The 20956-nt window shown below is 41.2% G+C and overlaps 1 protein-coding gene across 1 annotated transcript in view; it reads left to right on the top strand.

Moving 5' to 3' along the window:
• The first annotated feature begins 300 nt into the window (after nt 1-300).
• The window catches only part of chst11 (carbohydrate (chondroitin 4) sulfotransferase 11), an 89241-nt gene continuing 68585 nt past the window's right edge, over nt 301-20956 (top strand). Inside the window, exon 1 of the mRNA XM_030725315.1 lies at nt 301-468. Coding sequence (XP_030581175.1) covers nt 351-468 — 118 coding nt within the window. The 5' untranslated portion in view covers nt 301-350. The remainder of the gene's footprint in view (nt 469-20956) is intronic.

The following is a 20956-nucleotide window of genomic DNA, read 5'->3' as shown; positions in this document are numbered from 1 at the left end:
GACACGTTTCCCCGCTGAAAATATGACTACGTGATTTTTTTCCTGCATTGTTTTATTGCCCTTACAGGCCTGGCACCGTAATGCCACAAATACCTAAACAACAGGTTTTCATGTAATGCTCCTGAATTCAAGCGCACACGTGGACGCGCTCATTCTCTCCGAGCACACCTTCCGTACCAACGAACCCCCCTCTTTTAGCCCAGCAGTGGTACGCTCCATGTTGGATGTGTTCAGCTTATTGACCGGCGGACAATCCTCATTGGTACCACCAGAGCTCCCGGAGCCTCCAACAAACCGGCCCTTCATTCCCGCACAAAGCGCCCGGCATCCTCCAGCCTCTCCGTCCCGCCATGAAACAGACTCTGAGCGAACTGATGAGGATGAGCAGGATATGCCGGATGGTATTTGCCACTTGTTTGGGATCCTTTATTCTGGTCATCTTTTATTTCCAAAGTATGTTTCAACCAGGTAGGATCTCCCTGTTCTCTTTTCTCTCGGGTGTGTGAGTGTGTGTTGATGAATGGCATCTTGCCTGGCAGCCTCCTGGCACGCTGACACATCGATTTGTTCTGGCTGTACAGTAACGCGGCCGATAAATAATTGATACTTGCGCGGTGTAAAGACGTAAATCAACCAGAGGGAGTACAGTGGTTTAATCAATCTTCCAGGTGATTCATTTACAGCACTTTGGACTGGTCGCCTTGTTGCACCTTCTGGCTTTTGTTGGGCTGTTCTTTTTGGGTTGAAGTGTTTGGTGTGCGCGTGTGAGTAACCTGGTGCTGTTCAGCTGACATGTGGCATGTATGGATATGACGGTGGCAGCAGCGACGGCCGGGAGGGCTTTTTGTCTTCAGAAACGTGGCTTGGCGATTGGAACCGGTGCACGGGGCAGCAGTGTGGCACGCAGCGTGGGCACTGGCAGTGTGATGAAATCGTCCCTAAGAGTTAAGGTGGAATCATATCTAAAATGAAGGGAGCGTTTAGGAAGCGTGTCTTGCTCTGCGCGTCTGGAGACCCGCGTTTAATTATTTCTGTCCATCTCAGCAGGAGCTCCGTGAGATAATTTGCATCTAATTATGTTAAATGAGGAAATCTGATCTGTTGACCTGCCAAACCTCCCCTGGGTGGATGGGTTGGACAGCAACGTTTCCATCCCTCCATCCATCCGTCCACCGAAATCGAGGAAGCCTGCGCGTAAAACAGGCGCAGCAACTGTTCAAGCTCAGCGCTGCCGAACTGCTGTACAACAGGTCTACTGAAGCTGTAAAGAGATCATAGTTTCAGGGTATTCGCTTTCTCTTAGCAAATTTAATAATTCGGAAGCAGGGATGATAATTCCATAATGCTGCTGCCCGTTGGAGACGGTGTCTGCGCGGCTCAGCGGCTCATTTCTGATTGACAGGATAAGGCCTGATACTTAGGGTTACACTAACTGTCTAGATTTAATAGTTTCATTTGTTAAATGTCATCATGTCCACTGGAGAGACCATATTAATGCTCATCAGTCTATAGTAATGATGTGGAGACATGGCTACTGTGTGTGAGTGATGGGGCTGCTGGGATGAAAGAGCGATGAAACATGAGGTAGACAGAGAAAGGGAGCTAATACCATCTAAGGCAGCATGAAACTGAACGGACGTGCTGTCATGTCTCTGATTCGGGAGGGTTTTTGCTGTACACACAGTGGCACTGTGTGAGTCACCAGTGCGGCTGGGGCTGCTGCTACCGCTGATGGACAATCATTATTTCTAATCTCCTCAAGAACTATTACCATAATATACTTCTTCTCTCATAAGCCATTAGTATATTACTGGGCTTGCTGACCTTGAATATGTCATATACATTTTATTTATAAAGGTAAAGGTATAAAGGGATCACTGAGATTAAAATTCTTTTTTTTTTTTCCAAGAGTGAGCTGGCCAACGGGGCAGCAGGTATTCTAACATTTCTAAACATCAAGAAATCACACAAATACAACTGACACACACTACAAGCAAGTGAACACAACATCCAGACCTGATGAAATAATGTATCAAGGATTAAACTGTTACAGTTTCAGATGAATTTCATGCAACATTAAGAACAATCAGACTGACCAAGAGTGTTAATTTCTTTGTTCTTTTATAATGTACATGAAATGCTCCACAGTAACCAGTTCTGACAGTTCAGGTAGATGAGTCCAATAAAAAGGGACAGCGTATTTAACAGCTTTATATTAAACTGAACTGAAGTGAATCGAATTGAATTACCCAATTCTGTCCTGGCACTGGGAACAAACACTCAAGAAAAGATTTATATCTAAGAAACAACCAACTGGAAAGTCTGCAGATATATTGGCACGGCCATTTGCAGCAACATACAGAGCCCAGTGGTTCATGCAACTTCCACAGGCAGTAATAAAAGGTAAAGCACAATGATGTGCAGTTTCCAACGTCTTTAGATGCTTGTCTGTTGCATTCAGTTCGATAAGGTAAAAACAAAGTTGTTGCTTTACTTAGAGAGAGAAACGGGATTTGTTCCTTGAAAGTAAATTTCATTTAGGCTTCTGTTTGGACAGAATGTGTGACTTACGGGTTCACTTCTGATCTATAATCATGACTAAATACTTTCACCAATTTCACTTCAGCCTCTTGACACTTTGGATCTCAGAAAGGTTAGATGGTAACTCTTTGCCATTTAAAAAATAGCAGAAATTGTGACATTTACATATAAAAATGGGATGAGCTGCATATAAAAACTGAAGTGACTATTGTGACTTTGGGTTGTTGGGTAGCACCACTTTGAGTTCTGGGTAACTGTGACGATTTCTTATGTTTTATTCATACTTAAAGTAAATAAAGTAATTGGTCATAGCCTTATAGTTAGGAAGGAGCTCCACTCAAAATTTTCTTAAAAAGGAATGCAACAGTTATGATGATGATGATAATAAAATGATGAAATGATGTGTCTTAATAATGTGTTCTGCCAGAAGAGGCTCAAAGAGCCTTGGCATTGATTCTCCAAGTCTCTGTAGCTGTACTGAAGGGATGAAACACCATTACACCACAAAATATTCCCTTATTTGGTGTTTATATAAAATGGTGATGGAGCACATTATAAAAGCATGGGTCCAAATTATAATAAATAAATTGTTGTGTTGTCCAGTTTTCTGTGCAACTCCAGTTTCACAGAGAATCAGTCCAGCTAAAAGTGGTTCACAGTGTCGTGTGGATTATCCAGAGGTGCATGTGCACTGGCTGTGGATGCAGATGCTTATGTTGAAACTTCAAATGAAATCCCCCTGACCTCCACTGTTACTGGGCGGCAGCAGAGCGGAACCGCCTGGCTCCACTGTAAGTAAGAGTGAAAATTTTTTAATATGAGCGAACTGACCCTTTAAGCCTTTAATAAGATCCCGTCCTTTTAAGACGCTCTGTTTGTGAGTATCCTGGTAGACTGATAAGATTTATTTAAAAATTACATAACTGTATCCTGTGGCCGGAACATTGTACAGAGTGAGACCTCTCCTCTGTTGTACATCATTAAATGAGCTTCTAGGGAGCGAATTGATTGTAAAAATTGAACCGAGACTCCATTAAAGTGTTCTCAAGGACCCCTGGATCATGCTCCAAGAGTTGTGCCAATCTCTACAGATGTTGCATCAGTTTCTGCTTCTCACACACACACACACACACACACACACACACACACACACACACACACACACACACACACACACACACACACACACACACACACACACACACACACAGATTACAAAGTGGATGTTTAATTTCGTCACGATGATGACATGGTACTTCACCAGGGACGCTCTGATTGAAGAGGAGAAGTTTAAAGCAGTGCATTTGTTGGTTGGAGCTTGTATAAAAGTTTTAATGCTGGAATGTGTGTTTGTGCTTGATTACACAGATGAGGCGGACACTGGTGTGTTTACTGTTGTTGACTTCCTTTAACACTTGTCCTCATCTCTGTCTTTGCCATGTTGACCCCCTTTCTGAAATGACTTAATCACCCTTTGCAGTCCCTCTATCCTGCCCCTCCCTTTCACTCTGCCATTTCATTCCTCTCTTTCAAACACACAGCAGCACCATTATTGTTCTTCCGATAAAGTTCCAGGCAGTGTCTCCGAGGTTCAGGCATGTTTAGCTGGCCTGGGAATCCCATCAGGCCTCAGGCCAGTGTAAACTCTCACCTCTCTTCCAGGGCTTGCAGGATCATGACCTCTCGCAGAAGAGATAGAAGAAGGGAGGGTAAGGGTAGGGTGGTGGTGAGCTGGGTAGGGGGGTGGCGGTGGGAAGAGAGGTCACAGTGATGTCACACATTAGTTTTTGCTAATACACCTACAGAAGGCTTAAAGACTCAAGTTTATTCTGAGTGAGAAGAGATTTTGGTGTGTTCACACTGCAGAAATGTCAGGTGTGCACTCAGAAAGAAAAAGCATTTGGCCTGAATGAAAGTGTGAAGAGGAATTTTGCAGCTGTATAGCGACTTGTGTTTTACTTGTGGTCTTTTCTGCTTCCATTGCAATTCATAAGCTCTGGCATGGAGATGCCCTGGTAATGCTGCGAGTGCACTGGCATTAGCCTGCAGCTCTGTATTCAACAGCTTTTTGAGAGCAAGCCAAATTAGATTTTGTTTGGAGCGCACTGCCAGCTTAGTCAAAGCAGGCAGAAAGCATGGCGACAGTGCAAACCCTGCCAGTTCTCATGCTCAGAGTCCAGTTAGACTATTTGCACCTGTGCTAAATGTGATAACTGTCTGCGTCCGGGGTGAATTAAGAAAATAATTAGCCTTTGATTCCTAAGTTATATTCTCATGGTACATTTAGGTTTTTAGGTATCAGTCATTTTCAGGTTTCCATAAACTAGAAAAATATACATTTTCCCACCCACTCTGTATTCTATACTACCAAGAGTTTTGATTTTCTGCCTTCCCAAATATAATCTTAGACATGATTTTTTTTTTTTTTGAAATCAATAGGGGCGGATCAATACAGTAACACATCTATCAGTTTCCTCCTAGACGTCAATATTATTATTAACAGCTGATACTCTAGATGACTTCCTCTGGCAATTAGAGTCACTAATACATGACTCTTCATGATGTATTCATCAAATAAATGATTTTCTTTCAGTGTATCGAGTATCACAGAATTACTGTCTCAGTACTGTTGTTCTCAGAAAATATATTGTGACATTGTGATATTATAACACTCTGCTTCTGTAATTGTGACTCCTGATGATCAAACTACTGAAAAACCTATAAACAAACACTAAACAATCCACAGAGCAGTGGATGGGAGAGTTAATCCACACAGCATTTATTAACAAGCATTCAGAAACTTTTTTGATTAAGTCAAAAATGTTCTTTCATTTTAGCTTCACAGATGCCTGCTGCTTTCCTTTGTCATGTGTGACAGCAGTGGGAATATCTGTGCTTTTCATTGTTAATCAGACTAAATAAGACATCCAAAACTTTGCACTGCTAGATTAAAGTATGGATATTTTGAAGGGCCTGAATCACACTGCTGTGAGGGGAGGGGGGCTTTTTGTGGCTTTTATAAGGTATTTTTACTGTAGCATTAAGCTTGATTTATATTCAGGTCAATCCAGTACAGCCTACACCATAGTAGGCAGCTTCCACGGTTTGCACTTATACTTATGTGCTGGTGTGTCTGCATTGCTCTGCCATCAGGACATAAACAGAGCTGATCCTGTTGGACTTGTAGCTCATAAATACTGAACAGCTGTTAATCTCAACTGAACTACAGGAAAGACTTCTGAGTGTATACACGATCATTGTGAGAGCGATGAAGGAAGAAAATTACAGGAGTACACTGGAAGAATACCAGCTATTGCATAAGCAATGTGAGCGGTCAGATACAATTACAACCTTTCACGTTTTCATTAAAGGGGCTTCATTCTTGTGTTGATCGATACACTGTTTACACCACATATTACTACCAAGCAGACCAATCACAATTGTTTGGCTCTTGGTTGCTGTAGCTTGGAAGGTGCTTGTTAGGCTACAGTGCATAAGAAATATTGGGTGTATATGGTGTGCAGCTACAATGTAGTTACTTTGATTTATTGTTGTACTCTAAATCAAGATTTAGGAATATTATTCATTACCAAACTCAAAATTCTATCGTTTCAAAGCTCATAACCAAGTCCTCTCTGGTTCCTCCATTTCACTGGCATTTTGCCTTATGACATAAACAAGTCTTTAAATAATTTATGTGGAATGCACTGTTAGGTGCTGTCATAAATTGTTGTCCTAATACTGATTGGGGTTGAGGTAGAAATGATCTGTCAGGTTTAAAACATTTACCAGCAGAGGTGAGAGCTTTGGCCGAACACATATTCTATACACTGCAGCATCTGTAATACTATATCACTATATTTGCCAAACCTCTCATCACATATTCGAATGGGTTTTCCAAAATGACCATATAAGGTTTTAAGAGGCATACAGTAGATTAGTGGTACGGTACACATTTCTATGATCACACAAATGCAACAGCCGGCCGGGAACACGCAGGCCTTTCATGCTGAACGGAGACTATCACAGCTGTTGTTATTTCATCTGGAAGAACCGGCTTGTGTAGTTTAGCTTGCTGACAGTCCTCAGCAAGCACCTCTGGCCTTCCACCTTAATCCTATCTCTGTACATTCACTTTGAGCCTAAGGTTACATTGTGCCTGTGACAGATCTCATCTGCCTCATCAAGCTGACTTGCCGCTGGTCCTTTAAAGGCATTTTAACTGCAGAAATCAGCACAGCTAATAAGGCAGTTTGCTCTGTGGGCTTCTTGTTTGGTTTCTTTGTGAAGCGCCTCTGGGATAGTTTGAGAGCACGTGTTGTGAGACTGCAGCCCTGCTCACCCACTGTACAGTGTCTTTTCTCAGCCTGTGAGCAGTAACCTGCTTGTGCACCCAGGCTTCAAAGTTGCATGCTCACATTTCACGTATGCTAAAAAGCTCTTGTGCCACTGGAGAAGCCAGCTGCTCCCAGAGAAAGACCTCAGTGACCTCATTAGAAATCTCAACATTATTATTTTTTTTCTATTGTGTGTGTGTGCATGCATTTTTGTGGGAGAGACAGAGATTTATGATGACAACAGAAATGAAACAGTGCACTGATGTGAAGCAGGAATGGGACCGTCTTGAGAAAGAATAAAATATTCCTGCCTAGAATCTCTACAGGAAACTCGAAATTCCTCACCTTCATTGGTCTGTGGTGGCACTGTCAGCTGTAGCTGATGCAAAGAGAGAGTGCTGAGTCACTGGGGTCAGTGACCTCAATTATGGGACCTTGTAATCTGAAAAAATTCCAACAAACTGAGAAAAACGCCTTTTATAAGACCTTCTTTTCCCTTATAGTTTAAAAGCCAATTAAATTGAATTTAATATCATATAAAACAGATAAATATTTCGAACCACTTCATTCTTATCAGCGTGTTTCTCTTGTGGTTTTTTTCATATAAGACATCAGTACTTTTTTCATCATGGCACCATGATAACATGAAGACAGTTTCTGTGCTCTCATTATTTTATTATCATTTTTAACATAATAAAACAATATGAAAAAGCTTCATAAATAGTCCAACAAAACTTCAGTAACAAACATTAATGGTCTTGTTAGACCAGAAAGTAAAACTGTGAAATTCCTGAATGAGTTGTTGAAAATGTCTTACTGGAACGTTTATTTGGGAAAAGAAATGCCAGAATTCTCAGGTCCTACTTTTGGAAATTTAGGAATTTGTTGACTTTTTTGGTTGCAACCTGAACACCTGCAGATTTTAGTAGTGTTGGATAAACCTACGACTGATATTTAAGATCTCCTTATTACAAGTCAGTGTACACCATCAAACTGATTTAAAGCTGATTTTAAGGTAAATGAATTGGACTGTTTTCAGTCTGGTTTTTCTGCTGGAAATGCTGGTGAACAGCGACTGACTGTAACAACAGCTCAGGCGAGGGCCCCCAGGCCCCCCTGTTCACACAAACCACCAAACAAACGTTTTTAGAGTAACCCTGTGTGTTGATGTAACGAGTGCAAATTTGACGACTATGTTCATCCAGGATTAAAAAATACAAAAATGTCACGACTGACGAGCGAGTAACCTGAATACTGACTATTCAAGGTATGCTATGGACAAGGGTGCACCCTCAAATAGTCATTAACAATATTGTAGTCATTGCACACACAAGCTTTGACACAAGACGATTAGCCTTTACTTTTAAACCAAGAGTGAGACACAGACTTATCTCAGACTTTGAAAGTTTTATTTGAGCATCATGCAAAAGTATAAAAAAAGGTCATGCACATTCACAGCATTGTACAGAGTGTGTGTGTTTCTTTTTGTTAGTGCTACTTATGTACTTTTGCAACATAGCTTTTATTTTGTCATCTTTTTCCATTTTAGACAACCTGTCAGCATGCAGGTTTGTGTGTGTCAGAGGTGAACTTGTCTAATCACCTTTGAAAACACGCTGCACAGAAATTGTGGTTCACTCAGATTTTTTTTCTCTTTTCATTTTTTTATGTATACATTAACAAGGTCTCCAAATCCCTGGCCTCAGGAGGAGGCTGTTGGCAAGGGACTTGTCTGATATTTCTAATTTAGGAACCACAGCATCTATGAAGCAGGTGCTGTGTCTTGAGTGGATGTGTTCTTGGAGAAAAAATCCTCGCTGACAAAGTCTTAATGCATATACAGAGCTTACTGCAAAAACAGACAGTGTCAAAACAGGCGCTTTTTCCTTTGCAGCCTGGGAGAGGGAATTCCCAATCGCCCTAATTCGTGAGACAAAGGGACTGGGAAGAGTTATATAGCCAGCACCCACTTTCTTGACCTTTGACATTGTACCACATGTAGTATTTTATGGAGAACCAGATATAGCTTGTTTCCTGCATGTATGTAAGGTCATTCCCTTTTTGGAGAGACAGAGCAACAAGGGGTTACACTCTCTCATACCATTTACTGATGGACACTATATGCTCATTCTGAGCTATCCTTTTTTAGACAAGGTCAAAGCAGGCCTGAACTCGAGGCCTTCATCCTAAAGGAGAAAACTCATACATAGGTGCAGTTTAACACAGCAGTTTAAGTCACAGTAGATCAGACACCACACAGGCATGTGCATTTTTAGTGCCAGTGAAACAGGGACGAGTGGGAGAGTTGCACCAAGAGCCCATCAATTCAGTCCTGCTTGCTGTAGCATTGCTGGTCAGGTTAATTAACTAGTGCTTGCACTGTTCCACAGTCCTGACAGTCGATCCGCCACTTCCAGTTAGCATTTTTGGCTCCAAGAGCTTCAGACAATAAATCTAAAAATAAACTTGAATAGACTTTGCAGATTACATTTCTATGTTCAGTTAACATCAGTGATGTATAGGTGATGATCGATCACTATCATTCTTACTGCATTAACATTTAAATGAGTGATACTCAAAGGTTTGTGCTTTCAGGACAGTTTGCAGCAGTACAAATCCCGATTTTCTATACAATTCAAAACGTTTGAAAAAATGCACAAAACGGTGCACAGATTTGCTTCTCTTCTGAGAGCAGTATTAACCAGTTATGGCAGTTCCATATTAACGATTTGACTGCAGCTCAAACTGCTGCTGTGACCGAACCACGTGCTCCCTTTCAACAACATACATTATGTCCCCCCTGGTTCTCTTTTGAGTAACTGCTGCTTGTAAAGCCTGTTGCACTTCTCAGGTTTCCTGTGTATATGTTCTATTTAGGGTTCCTCATAGAGCCTGGCTGATGTCATCACACAAAAAGAAGAAACAAGATAGCTGACTTCTGTGTTTGTGTCTTGGATTGCATTCACACTTGTGGGTGTGTTGGTGTACCTTGTTCACCCCCAGTCTTTGTCCTCTCTCCCACCTCTGCTCCTGGGCTGTATGTGCGTCTCTGTGTATTGTGAGAGTGTATCTCAGATGTCCTGTTTGTGTAATCTTAGTTCTGCTGCTGTTTTGCTGTCCTTCTCTGCTGCTAAATCCTGCATCAAACACAGTGGGTTGTGACTTTTTACCATTTCATTAACTGCCAGTGCACCCATGAACTCCCATGCATAAGCATCATGATATTCACCACTGGGTGAAATCTCAAATCTCACTGTTCCAGTGTTGAGTTAATGTTTGAGATTGCTTTCAATATGTGCAGGAAGGTCTGTCCCTACAGTCACAGTCTCCACAACACCTTACCCGAGGGCCAATCGTTGGACCTCGGGGTAACTGTGGTTACCTTTTTGAGGGCCAGAAATCGTACATACATACAGTCAAAGCTAGACACATCATTTCTTCTGGCCACATAGATAAAGCACTGATGCTCATAAGACTAGAAAAGCAATATACAAATGTGAGTCTATTTTCAAGTGCATGAATGAATAAAAATTATAGAATATTATTAACAAAAATTGGATATTCTGGGGGCAGCATGGTGGTGTGGTTGTTAGCACTGCTGACTCACAATAAGAAGGTTGTTCGAATCCACCATCTGACCCGGGCCTTTCTGTGTGGAGGCTGCATGTTGTCCCCCCCGTCTGCATTAGTTCTGTCTGCGCAGACGGCCCAGGGTGTACCCTGCCTCTGTATTCTGACTGCACAGAATGTTCTCTAAATTTCTAAAAGCTGGTCAAACGTGGCTCAGCTCTCTATGCATGTAGTGTCTTCCTTGCTGTAAAATCTCTATCTGTAAAACTCAGAGCAGAACCACAGCGCCACTTGGCAGCCTGGACTTTGAGTCAGGCAGCAGCCGGAGCCGTGACATTGAAGACTCATTTACTAGAGTGAGTTGGTGACCATCTGCATGAGCGTCTGGACTTCATTAGTGAGGCGATGAAAGGGCTGCCACAAAGAAAGACACTTGAAGTTACACAACACTCACGCATGCCCTTTTTGAACCTTGAGATTTACAGAATCATGATACACGTTTGCTACAACTGCACAGATTTCCTCTTGACATTTTTGTCAGTAAGAAAATAATTTGCACACAAACAATAACAAAGATTTTATGGCTATTAACAGACATAGTGAGACATTCTCATAGCTCAGTGTGTGTGTGTGTGTGTGTGTGTGTGTGTGTGTGTGTGAGACCAATCCACTTCCACTTTTACCTCTCCAGTAACTTCACTGGACCATCATCAGCAAGCCTTCCTTGCCTGAAGGGATCTGAAATGCAAAATCACTTGCAGAGACACATACTTGTAACATTGCACAAAGGGAAAACTGCAATCAGCCCGCTTTCTTTCCCACCCTTTAAAAACCACCCAATGTCTGGAGAAGAGAGGTCTGCTTTATCTGTGGTCCTCTTGATTCAAGTGTAACTTGTGTGAGTCTGTGACTGCAACCAGAACACACCATAAAACTGGATGCTGTAAGCATGTGCTCACACAACTGCTGAAAGGTGGGGCAAGTTGTGGTGCAGACGTCTGCATCTAAGAATTGATGGTGTCCCACATGGTTGAGAATCTTTTAGTTTTGCACTTTTAATTTGTAAAAAAAAAAAAAAAAGGCAGGAAGAATTAAAAATCTGAATCTAAAGTTCATCCTTGTAGATTCTGATTGATGAGGAGATGGAGAAAATGATTCTTGGTGATCCAAAGAATCATGTGTCAGACACACAATGTTCCTAATGTTAGGAAATTTCAGCCCCAGTCATGTAGCCTGCATCTCAACATCTGCCCGGCACGGATCGTAAAATGCGTCTCAGGAGATCAGCTTGTTTAATGCATGTTTTGATGGCTATTCATCCGTCAAGGCAAGGAGCAGATTGTGCCAAAAAATTCTAATCTTCTCTCTGAGTACAACAGTGTATGGCAGTAAACTGAAGCATGGCTACCATGTGTCACACATCAATGGTCTGCAGTGATATCTGTGGTTGTCTTTGTTAGAAAAAGGTGTCTGCTACAGGAAGGAAGAGTACCAGTGCTTAAAATAAAAGTGGATGTAAGACAGCAGCTTAAAATACAGCGACGCAAGTGAGAATTTTAATTCACTTGAGTGAACAGCTATATTTGGCTATGGAATGATCTACCTTTTTGTATGGAATGTTTTCCAAGTTAATTGTGCTTACCTTGGATTTCTCCAACATGTAGCTCACATATGCAATCATTACCTTGAGCGTGACATAAAGCATTACTTTGGGTGAATTATACAGTGTTTGAGAATGATCCGTGCTGTAACATCTTAACTACGTAGAGGAGACAGTTGAGACTGTTTAATTGTGACTGATAGGAATAATTGAATAATTACAGGAAAATCCAGAGCAGCTATAAATGAGATGTGTGAGTTGATTGGAAGTGAGGTGTGCTGCACGACTGGGTTTGTGTATTTACTAGCATGCTGCTTGCAGTGTAGCTTGTAATGGGAATGGATGGTTCTTGATGGCCATCATGCACAGTGCCCCCGCGCATCTGCAGGCACACAACAGCAACAGCAGCAAGTGGAGATGGGAATGTAATCACAACACCCCTGCCGATAAATATCGATTTGGTTGTTAGGTTTTAGCCTCAAGTAGTACATCAAGTGGTGTGTGTTTGCCACATTTGGGCATTAGAAACTGCAGTCCAGGATGGGGGCATATTTAGGAAGTGACAGAACTGCTTTCAGACCTGTTTACTCCTGGAGTGCAAGGAGTCAGAGGAGTGTGTGTGGTTTTGTGTGCCTGCTCAAGAAGTCTGAGTAGGCATACAGTTGGCCGTGTTGCCTCCTGAGGGCAAATCAGCAAGTGTATGCACCTTAAATCCTTATCTTTTGGAATGTCACCGAATTGATTTATGAATTAGGGAAAGTACAGTAAATGGGCATGGCGAGGTGCTCAGGTCTTTGAAAGTCAGCAAACTACAGTGTACAGAACATGTGTAAAAATGTGAGAAAATAAAGAGGGTCACAGTGTGTTTCTGGCTGCCAGATCTACTGTAGACTGTATTGCGTAAGTGAATCATGGCTTTAATTAAGAGGAGGAGGGCTGAGCTGTGTCTCATTAAATGGCTGGTGGAAGAACATTTAAACTTTCCTGTTCTACATCAGCTACTGGGACACTTTACAGAACAACAGGAGGGAATTTCCACTCCTCCCACTCCTTCTACTCTTCTTCCTCTAGCCTCTCCTGACTCATTCTGCTTGCTAGAGAAAAGGAATTATCTGCCCTGTGTACTCTTTGAGCACTGCTGTCATTTCCTTTGGAACTCTTTCGTCACTGTATGATAAAATGTTGCAGTTAACTTCTTTTTTTTCTTTTTTTTTTGTGGACGCACTTTCACTGTGTCCTGTCCAGCTCTACTTTACTAGGAGATTTCCAGATAATTAGAAGGATAATAGATACAATTTAAGTCCTGGCTTTTTCCTAAAGGAATACTCCTCCAGGCCTGTTAACCTACCATGTGATATATTGCTCATTCTAAGAAAAAAAAAATTATGTAAAACTTATTCTGTGGCTCTGGGGGAGCCTGAGAAGATGGCCTAGTGTAACACAGTGTAAGGATATCTATGGAAATATTTCTGTTTAGACTGAAACAGAAGACTCTGTAATGAATCACAGGCATAACAATGATACAGGGTGTAAAAAACAACACAATGATTGCAGTATGAGTGGCGTATGATGTTAGTGCCACAGGCTACATCTGAACATTTTTTAAAATGAAAATGATCTGTGTCCAGTTTAACAGGCCTGTAAACACACAACCACACATGGCTCCTGAGCCCAAAAGCAGCACCTGCAGCAGCATGATAAAAAAATGCAGAATTGAACTGCACAACAGCTGTTATCATAGACAACACGGGTAAGAAATAGTGGTAATTTGTTACCTGTGTCACAGTCAGGGCTGAGGCCAGTTTTCCTAGGTTTCTTTTGAAAAAGTCAGTGTTAATGAGGCGAGTGAGTGTATGTGCGTGATTGAAAAATGTGTGTAGTATAAACATGCTTTGAGTGATCAATAACACCAGAAAAGTGCTACACAAATAGCAGTCCATTTATCATATTTTTAAAGTGCTTTCCTACAAGCTATCAGCTGACTAGGCTGCTGTGCAGCAGTCCTTGATATCATTCAGCTGCATCTTCATAGAGTCTCTCCTGCCACGGTTGGATGGACAGTTGACAGAGACAGCTGTTAATATTGCCATGGGATTTTGTACTTGACAAAATAAAATGTTTGTTGAGGAACACCTTATATACCGTATTATTTTAGAATGAATTAAATAAAGTGAGAGTGTATCCTCCTTTTGGGTGCATGTTCCCCTTCACTGTTATAGAGAAAATGACTTTTCTTCAAAACGGCTTACATGCCAATATATGGATATGAAGTCATTCTATTAATTTCTGCTTGATTGATTTAATGTTTCCCCAATCATTGAAATCACTTTTGCTTCTTACCACAGTGCTTTTCTCATTTCCTCCATGCATCGCTCTCTGCCACTATCTCTGAGCTCAGTGTTGCAGGAGGTTTTCCAGCCATATTTTTCCTGTCAGCCTGGCCAGTTTGGCCTGTGGAGCTAGTGGATGGTGCCACTGGCCTTGCTGCAGATTCCAGGGTGCAGCATGGCCTGCTCAGCCAGCCACTCTGATGGAGTCTCAAAGACTCGTCTCATGTCCCTACAAGGAGGTCAGGACGGTCATGTTGGCAGTGTCCAGCAAACAAAATTCTTCTCATCAATGACTCAGCAAGAAGTAGGAATACACATGCACACAGGCACACACACAGGCAGACACCCACACCCACACACCACTTCCTCTGCAAACCTTGAAGAAAGAGCTGCAGACCAGTTTTACAAGGCAATCTTGCTGCAGCGAGCATCTCAGAAAGTTCTCATTCCTGTGTTTGAGCTGATAGGGAGTTAGTTGTGTACTCTCTTTTTGGAAGTTATATTTGTGTTTGTGGCAGCTGTCAGTTAACTACAACAAGAACAAAGAAGGCATCACAATTACAGACATTACATACAAACAACAACAAAGTCCTGCATAACAATGTCAACAAAATCACCAAGAATCAAAGGACCACAATGTGCAAGATCCCACACCTCCCATGTCACCTGAATTTGGTCAAATTAGATCTTCTAGAAGGTATAAAAGATCTCTTGGCATGGGAAGTTTGCAAATGTTTTACCCCGTACTTCTCACCTGATGGTAGTAACACACATTCTCCAAAAAGAGGGTGTAATAATCACTCATAAAGTTGTGTCAGACTATGATGTTGTAGACCTGTAATTTTACTCATGAAATGAAACTCAAGTGGATCCAGATTGTTTTGCACTTCACTCTGAGAATATGATCTGACACTCTTCATTGCAATCATTGTTAGTGATATTGGACAATAACACTTAAGGCCCATGTTTTGATGATTTTGGTACAGGATCTATTAGGGAGAATTTCCTGGCTGTGGGAATGTGCATCAAACAGGATCTGAAACACGCTTGTAGATAAAACTAAAACATTCCCTGCACTCCTTTGTTAGTCCATCAGTCTCAGCTGCCTTTCTAATATTTTTTTAAAAGTTTGACTAAGTTCCTCTGCTGTTGCTATAACACCCTGGCCAGAGACAAGTTGTAGCCTAATATAAATGTTCTGTATTCAGCGCTGTTGTTAGAAGCCTCCCGTATAATTTACTTGATTAATTTGCAAAGGTCCGATCATCCCTAGTGATTTATTTGTTTCTTTCCTGAGTACATTCCCTGCTGCCATGCCTGTCTTGCATTTTTGTATTTATTTTGTGTTCTATTGTCTGCTTATACTTATATTTACACCAAATTGTCTAATTTCCTCCTGCATCAGTCTAACCTGCCCGTCATCATCCTCCTGGAAGGCTTTCCTTTTTCAGTGCTCCATTTAGCCACAGTTCATCCTTTGCAAACATCTTGATGGATTTCTTTGGTATAATATAATCAGCACAGAACTCTATGTGGTCCATTACCACAGTATTGTGTTCATCCATGTTCTATGTCTATGAAAATGTCCCATGATGTACAGTCAAAAAAGCCCCTCTAATCATAATTCCATATCTGGCTCACTGGGTTTAAGTTGCCGTTTAAAGAGAGGAATCAAGTGAAGAGCGTTTTTATCTGAGGTTAGAAACACAGTTTCCACAGAATAATATGAAGTGTGTAGTTCCCGTGCCATCTCTAATTAACAAATACACTTCTGATATTTTTTTTGGCAGGCAATTATTTCAATCATTTTATTGCAAAACATCACTAAACAGCAGCAGCTAGTTATAAGCTAACTTTATGCTGGCTAATGTTTGGCTCGAGCTTCCAACAAATCACACTTTCCCTCTGACAAACAGTTTGATTACATTTTCACATCATATGAGAGTTTATTCACTCAGTGTCCGAGTCTGCCAACATTAGATCCACTTCAAAGAAAGGTTCGGTGACGGCGGCTAACATTAGCTAACTGCTGCAAAAACAGATGAAGTTCTGGAAATCCTCAACAACACACCTCAGGACTGCTATTGCAATTGGACACAAATGAGCTTCTCTGACTCATCGACTCATTTTGGACTCCTTTCACAAAGTTTTACAGCCTCCTCCAGAGTAAATAGACGTGGCCGCTTCATCAGATAAACAGTGATCTTAGAGCCTGCACTCACTAGATAAACGCTGGCCAGTGACTTGGGAGTAAAAAAGGAAAAATATTTAATTAACAGATATCTGCTTTTATTCCTAATTTTTTGATAAGTGTTGACGTTGTAAAAATATGTCAAAATGAATGTGATTCATTTATGGTTCTGTTGACCGAACCATGGCTTCTATATCAGTTAACCCTTACATCTCTAGTTTCGTACTACTGACTGCCAGCAACCTCCAGCAACCATTCATCAACCGGTTGCAGAATACACATTTGTCACTAGCAGCGGGCGGTTGCCAGGCGGTCACTGGCTGGTCTCTAGGTTTGCATGAATGGGGCTTTGATGTCATAGCAGCCTCTCTCAACCATGCACCATCTGGTTGGGAAATTCCCATTTTGCAGCCAGTGTTTGCTAGAGGGTCACTGACCAGTCTCCAGACCTGTGACTGTGTCTGTGCCCAGTGAAACAGCTCACAGCTGACTGAAGCTCTGTTGTTTTGGGAGAGTAGGTGTGCTCGGGAGGAACGTCTTTGTCAGAGGCCGACATCGTTTTTGTGGTGCAAAACTGGAACCCTGCAGTGACTTTTCACAATCAGTGTGAACATAGTCAAAGCTAATTTATGCAGGGACAGTATAAGTTGCGTTGCTGGCCACGCAAACTGACAGTGACAAAGAGTAGCTTCAAGAAATCACTATATCATGAACCTTTCAGCACAGAAAGAAGATAATTAGAAGATGCTTAAACTGAACAGTGAAACAGACTGAGTGGATTATTTGAATCAAACAGTCTTCGCAATCCACAACCACTTGTTTGAATTTCCATCCCCCCACCCACCCAAAAACAAACATACACTTACACAGACAAATTCCAATGAAATGCAACTTTAAATGAAGCATCTGTTGTGTGGTGGTGGCCACCTTGACCTTCCCATGGCAAGGGAAGGAGGGGAATAAAGGCAGAGACAAAGTGGAAGAGCAGGAGGGAAGATGAAGTCAAAGAAACCAGAAGAGAGATCAGACATGGGGGCAGGAAGTCCTTCCACTTCCTTTAGAATTTTATAACAGAAGTGACTCTAATAATGTTTTAGTATATAAGTTGATCTACCTGTTGAGGCAGGTTTATGGTATAACTATTTATTTGGAGCTTTCTGTAATCTTCTCATTCCACTAAAACTAAAAGTGAAACTAAGTGAACCGCAGCTTCTCGTCTAATGTTCTGCAAGAAGGCAAATAATCTTTCCAAATTGCTGAACTATGCTTTGAAGTCAACAAGAGACGTTAACCATCAGAGCCAGTGGCTTCCAGCATGGATATTTAAAGTTGTTTCTGCAAAGTCTTGAAAGCATTTTGGCTCCTTGCAGCTTTTTGATATGATCTAACCTGAAAAACTTCAACTTAGGCTTTGAAAAAAAAAATTAGCCCTCAACAATCATCTCTACAAGCGCCTCTCATTACAGTAATTATACTACATAATATCTGAAAATGAATGTATTTATGCCTTGTTGATATGGTAACACTACACGTAGTACCTTTAAAAGACAAGGCTGAGTTCTTTGTGAGTCTGCGTTCTGTACAAGGGAGTCAGACCCAGACTCCAGTCAAACCACATCCAGACAAGCACAGCAGAACATCATAATATCAGACTTAATAACAGCTGTCTGCTCCTCTGATCCCTGCTGTAGTCTGCTCAGGCTCATCTCTTCTGTTGTATTCTCTTTTCTGTAATATTTAAATTTCCACTATTTGCACATCTCTTTTCAGCTATTTGTCATTGATATGAATGTATCAATATAAATTATTCAGCCAAATTCAGATTTGTATTATGCTGAAATTAAGTAAAAGTAAAAATGGGTAGCTACATGTGTAGTTAGTATGCATAAGTAAGCAAATACTGTCCTTCTGAAGCATGAATGTTGATCTACTATTTCAGAGCATTCTTTGCTGCAGTCACTTTTTACACAGCTGCTGCTTATAGAAAACAAAATCTGAATGCTCTACCAGCTCTCCACACACAACAACACAGCATAACTGTTTTGGTTTGGGCCTTAGAGGACCATGTAATTTAAAAGCTTTCCTTTGAGTAAATATTGAGCTCTAGCAGTTATATTGAATTTCAGTTGTGACTCAGAATCAGGGAAAATAGGATTAAATGTCCATACAACTTTGCAGAACACCTCTGCAGCATATCTGCCACTCGTGCAGCACACTGTGGCCTCCTCACTTTGAGGATATTTAGCCATTAATAGGCGACACAAAATTTGTTTGAAAGACACTGATCAAAATTCATCTGCATTGCAAATGCAGTAGTGTTTTTCAGTAGAAAATGAAAAGGTGAAAAATTATGTGGTTTGAAATTATAGGTTACAGTGCAACAGAGTATGAGTGAATGAATGACCAGGTATTTACCTATGACTAACACTGTAGTCTGGCATAAATGGTCAAATACTGCTGTGACTGAATGTGTGTGGAACTCATATTACTTTCTCCTCTCATCTTTTCTGTGCTCGCCTCTGGCTTTTCCTCCTCTTTCTTCTATTCTACACTTTGATCCTGATCCTTTTTCCTTCCTCTCCTCTCCTCTCCACTCCTCTCCTCTCCTCTCCTCTCCTCTCCACTCCTCTCCTCTCTCCTGGTGCCTATACAAACTGTCCAGGAGAACCTCAAAGTCTCACTAAGATCCATCTGTCCTCTGCATGTGTGTATGCAGCAGAATTGTATATGACCCTAAAAGTTATATATCTGTGTTCTTCATGAATCACTGGTGATAGTGATTAGTAGATATTCATGAGGAATAGCTGGGCCTCTGTTACGCACTGACAGAAAGGGGGGAAAGATGGAGGCGGAGTCTGGTAGGAAGAGGTGCAAAGCATGACAGAAAGAGATGGCAGAAGAAGGAGAGAAACAAATGCACAAAGCATTTACACCTTCCTCCTACTACCAGCTTGCTTTTCAGGCAGGATGGGGTTGCCATAGTAATGGGCGTCCCAGTTGGCTGGGGGTCCTCCTGACACAGTAGCATAGCAGAAGTGTGACTTCTGATAGTGAGTCTGAAGGGTTTTGTTGGAATCTATTTTCACCTCATATTTTTGGTTACAACACATCCAAAATGTGAGAAGATAAAGACAATGAATAAATTACAGAACAGTGCCTGTATTTACTATGAGGTAAAAAAGCCTTGTGTCAACCTTTAGAAGGCTGACAGTAATAGTCCTGTTTACTGCATGGCCACGGTGCATTTGTGAGTTTATCCAGTGGGGTTTGAAAGGGTTTCATCAGCACAAGCATTATATATTACATTTTTCTCAACCCATAAAGAACAGTTTAATCTTTTACTTGGGGTTGAAAAAAAGAGCAAATTTAGAAACATGAGGTTGCCATGTGGCGTTTGTGATGTAACAGCTAGAAATTGAGGTTTGAATAAAAGAGCCATGCGCCACACTCTCTGTGTGCCAGAACCACATTTTAGGAAGATCTTTTACTGTTTTCTGATCCACTCCCTTTTTAACTTACTGTTACAGTATGCTTTCACTGCAAAGGGAATACTTCTGATGCAGTTCCCTTTTGTCTTTAGTGCTGTAAATTTACACAAGGACTGAAATACCCAGACCACTCTCATAGTGGTCAGTTCTACACCGACCTTTTTTGGTTCAAGGTTCAGCAATAAAATCTAACATTTCCTGCTCAAGTGCTTCTCATTTAAGGTCTTCTAGCAGACTAAAGGGCTAAATCTTAGCTTTTAATCTGAATTACCATAGTATGTTTATCAATATTAGCATTAAAAGCAATACAGTGACTTGACATAGTGTTCATCCTTTGTCCTTTTTGCTACCTCCCTAAACACCAATCAAACTGACATGAGCAGTTTTAAAGAGCAGCAGACTTGATAAGCTGCTGCCCTGAAGTAGATCTCTGCACTAAGGTAAAAAGGCTAAATATTGAAACTACTCAAGATAAGCATATATATACTTATACATTTTTAGTATCTTCTTTCCAGTATTTGAAAGCTCCAGGAGGCTTGCACCTCTCACTCTAATATACATTTTAAACAAAGTTATTATAAATTTTGACAACAGGAGTGACAACTGCAGTAATAAACCAGAGTGAGAAATGTCACTCTCTCACTGAGAGATCTGCAGAAGTGAAAAAAGTCTTACCCTTAAATGCACTAATTTCGCTTTGCCCTGTGAACATTGTTGGACTCTAGATGGACAGCTTTCAAATAACAGATCAGATTTTATGCAGCAGAACCAGAGATATCATCTTCTTCAGGCTTGTCTATCAAACTGCTCCTGGCTCTGTTTTCACCGATCTGAGGTCAGTTACAATCTGCACATTTGTGGAGATGCTGCTAATGTCATCATCTTTGCTAAAGTTATTG

This window comes from Archocentrus centrarchus, unplaced genomic scaffold (assembly GCF_007364275.1).
Source record: "Archocentrus centrarchus isolate MPI-CPG fArcCen1 unplaced genomic scaffold, fArcCen1 scaffold_52_ctg1, whole genome shotgun sequence".
Lineage (NCBI taxonomy): Eukaryota > Metazoa > Chordata > Actinopteri > Cichliformes > Cichlidae > Archocentrus > Archocentrus centrarchus.
This window is presented reverse-complemented; position numbering and strand designations above follow the sequence as displayed.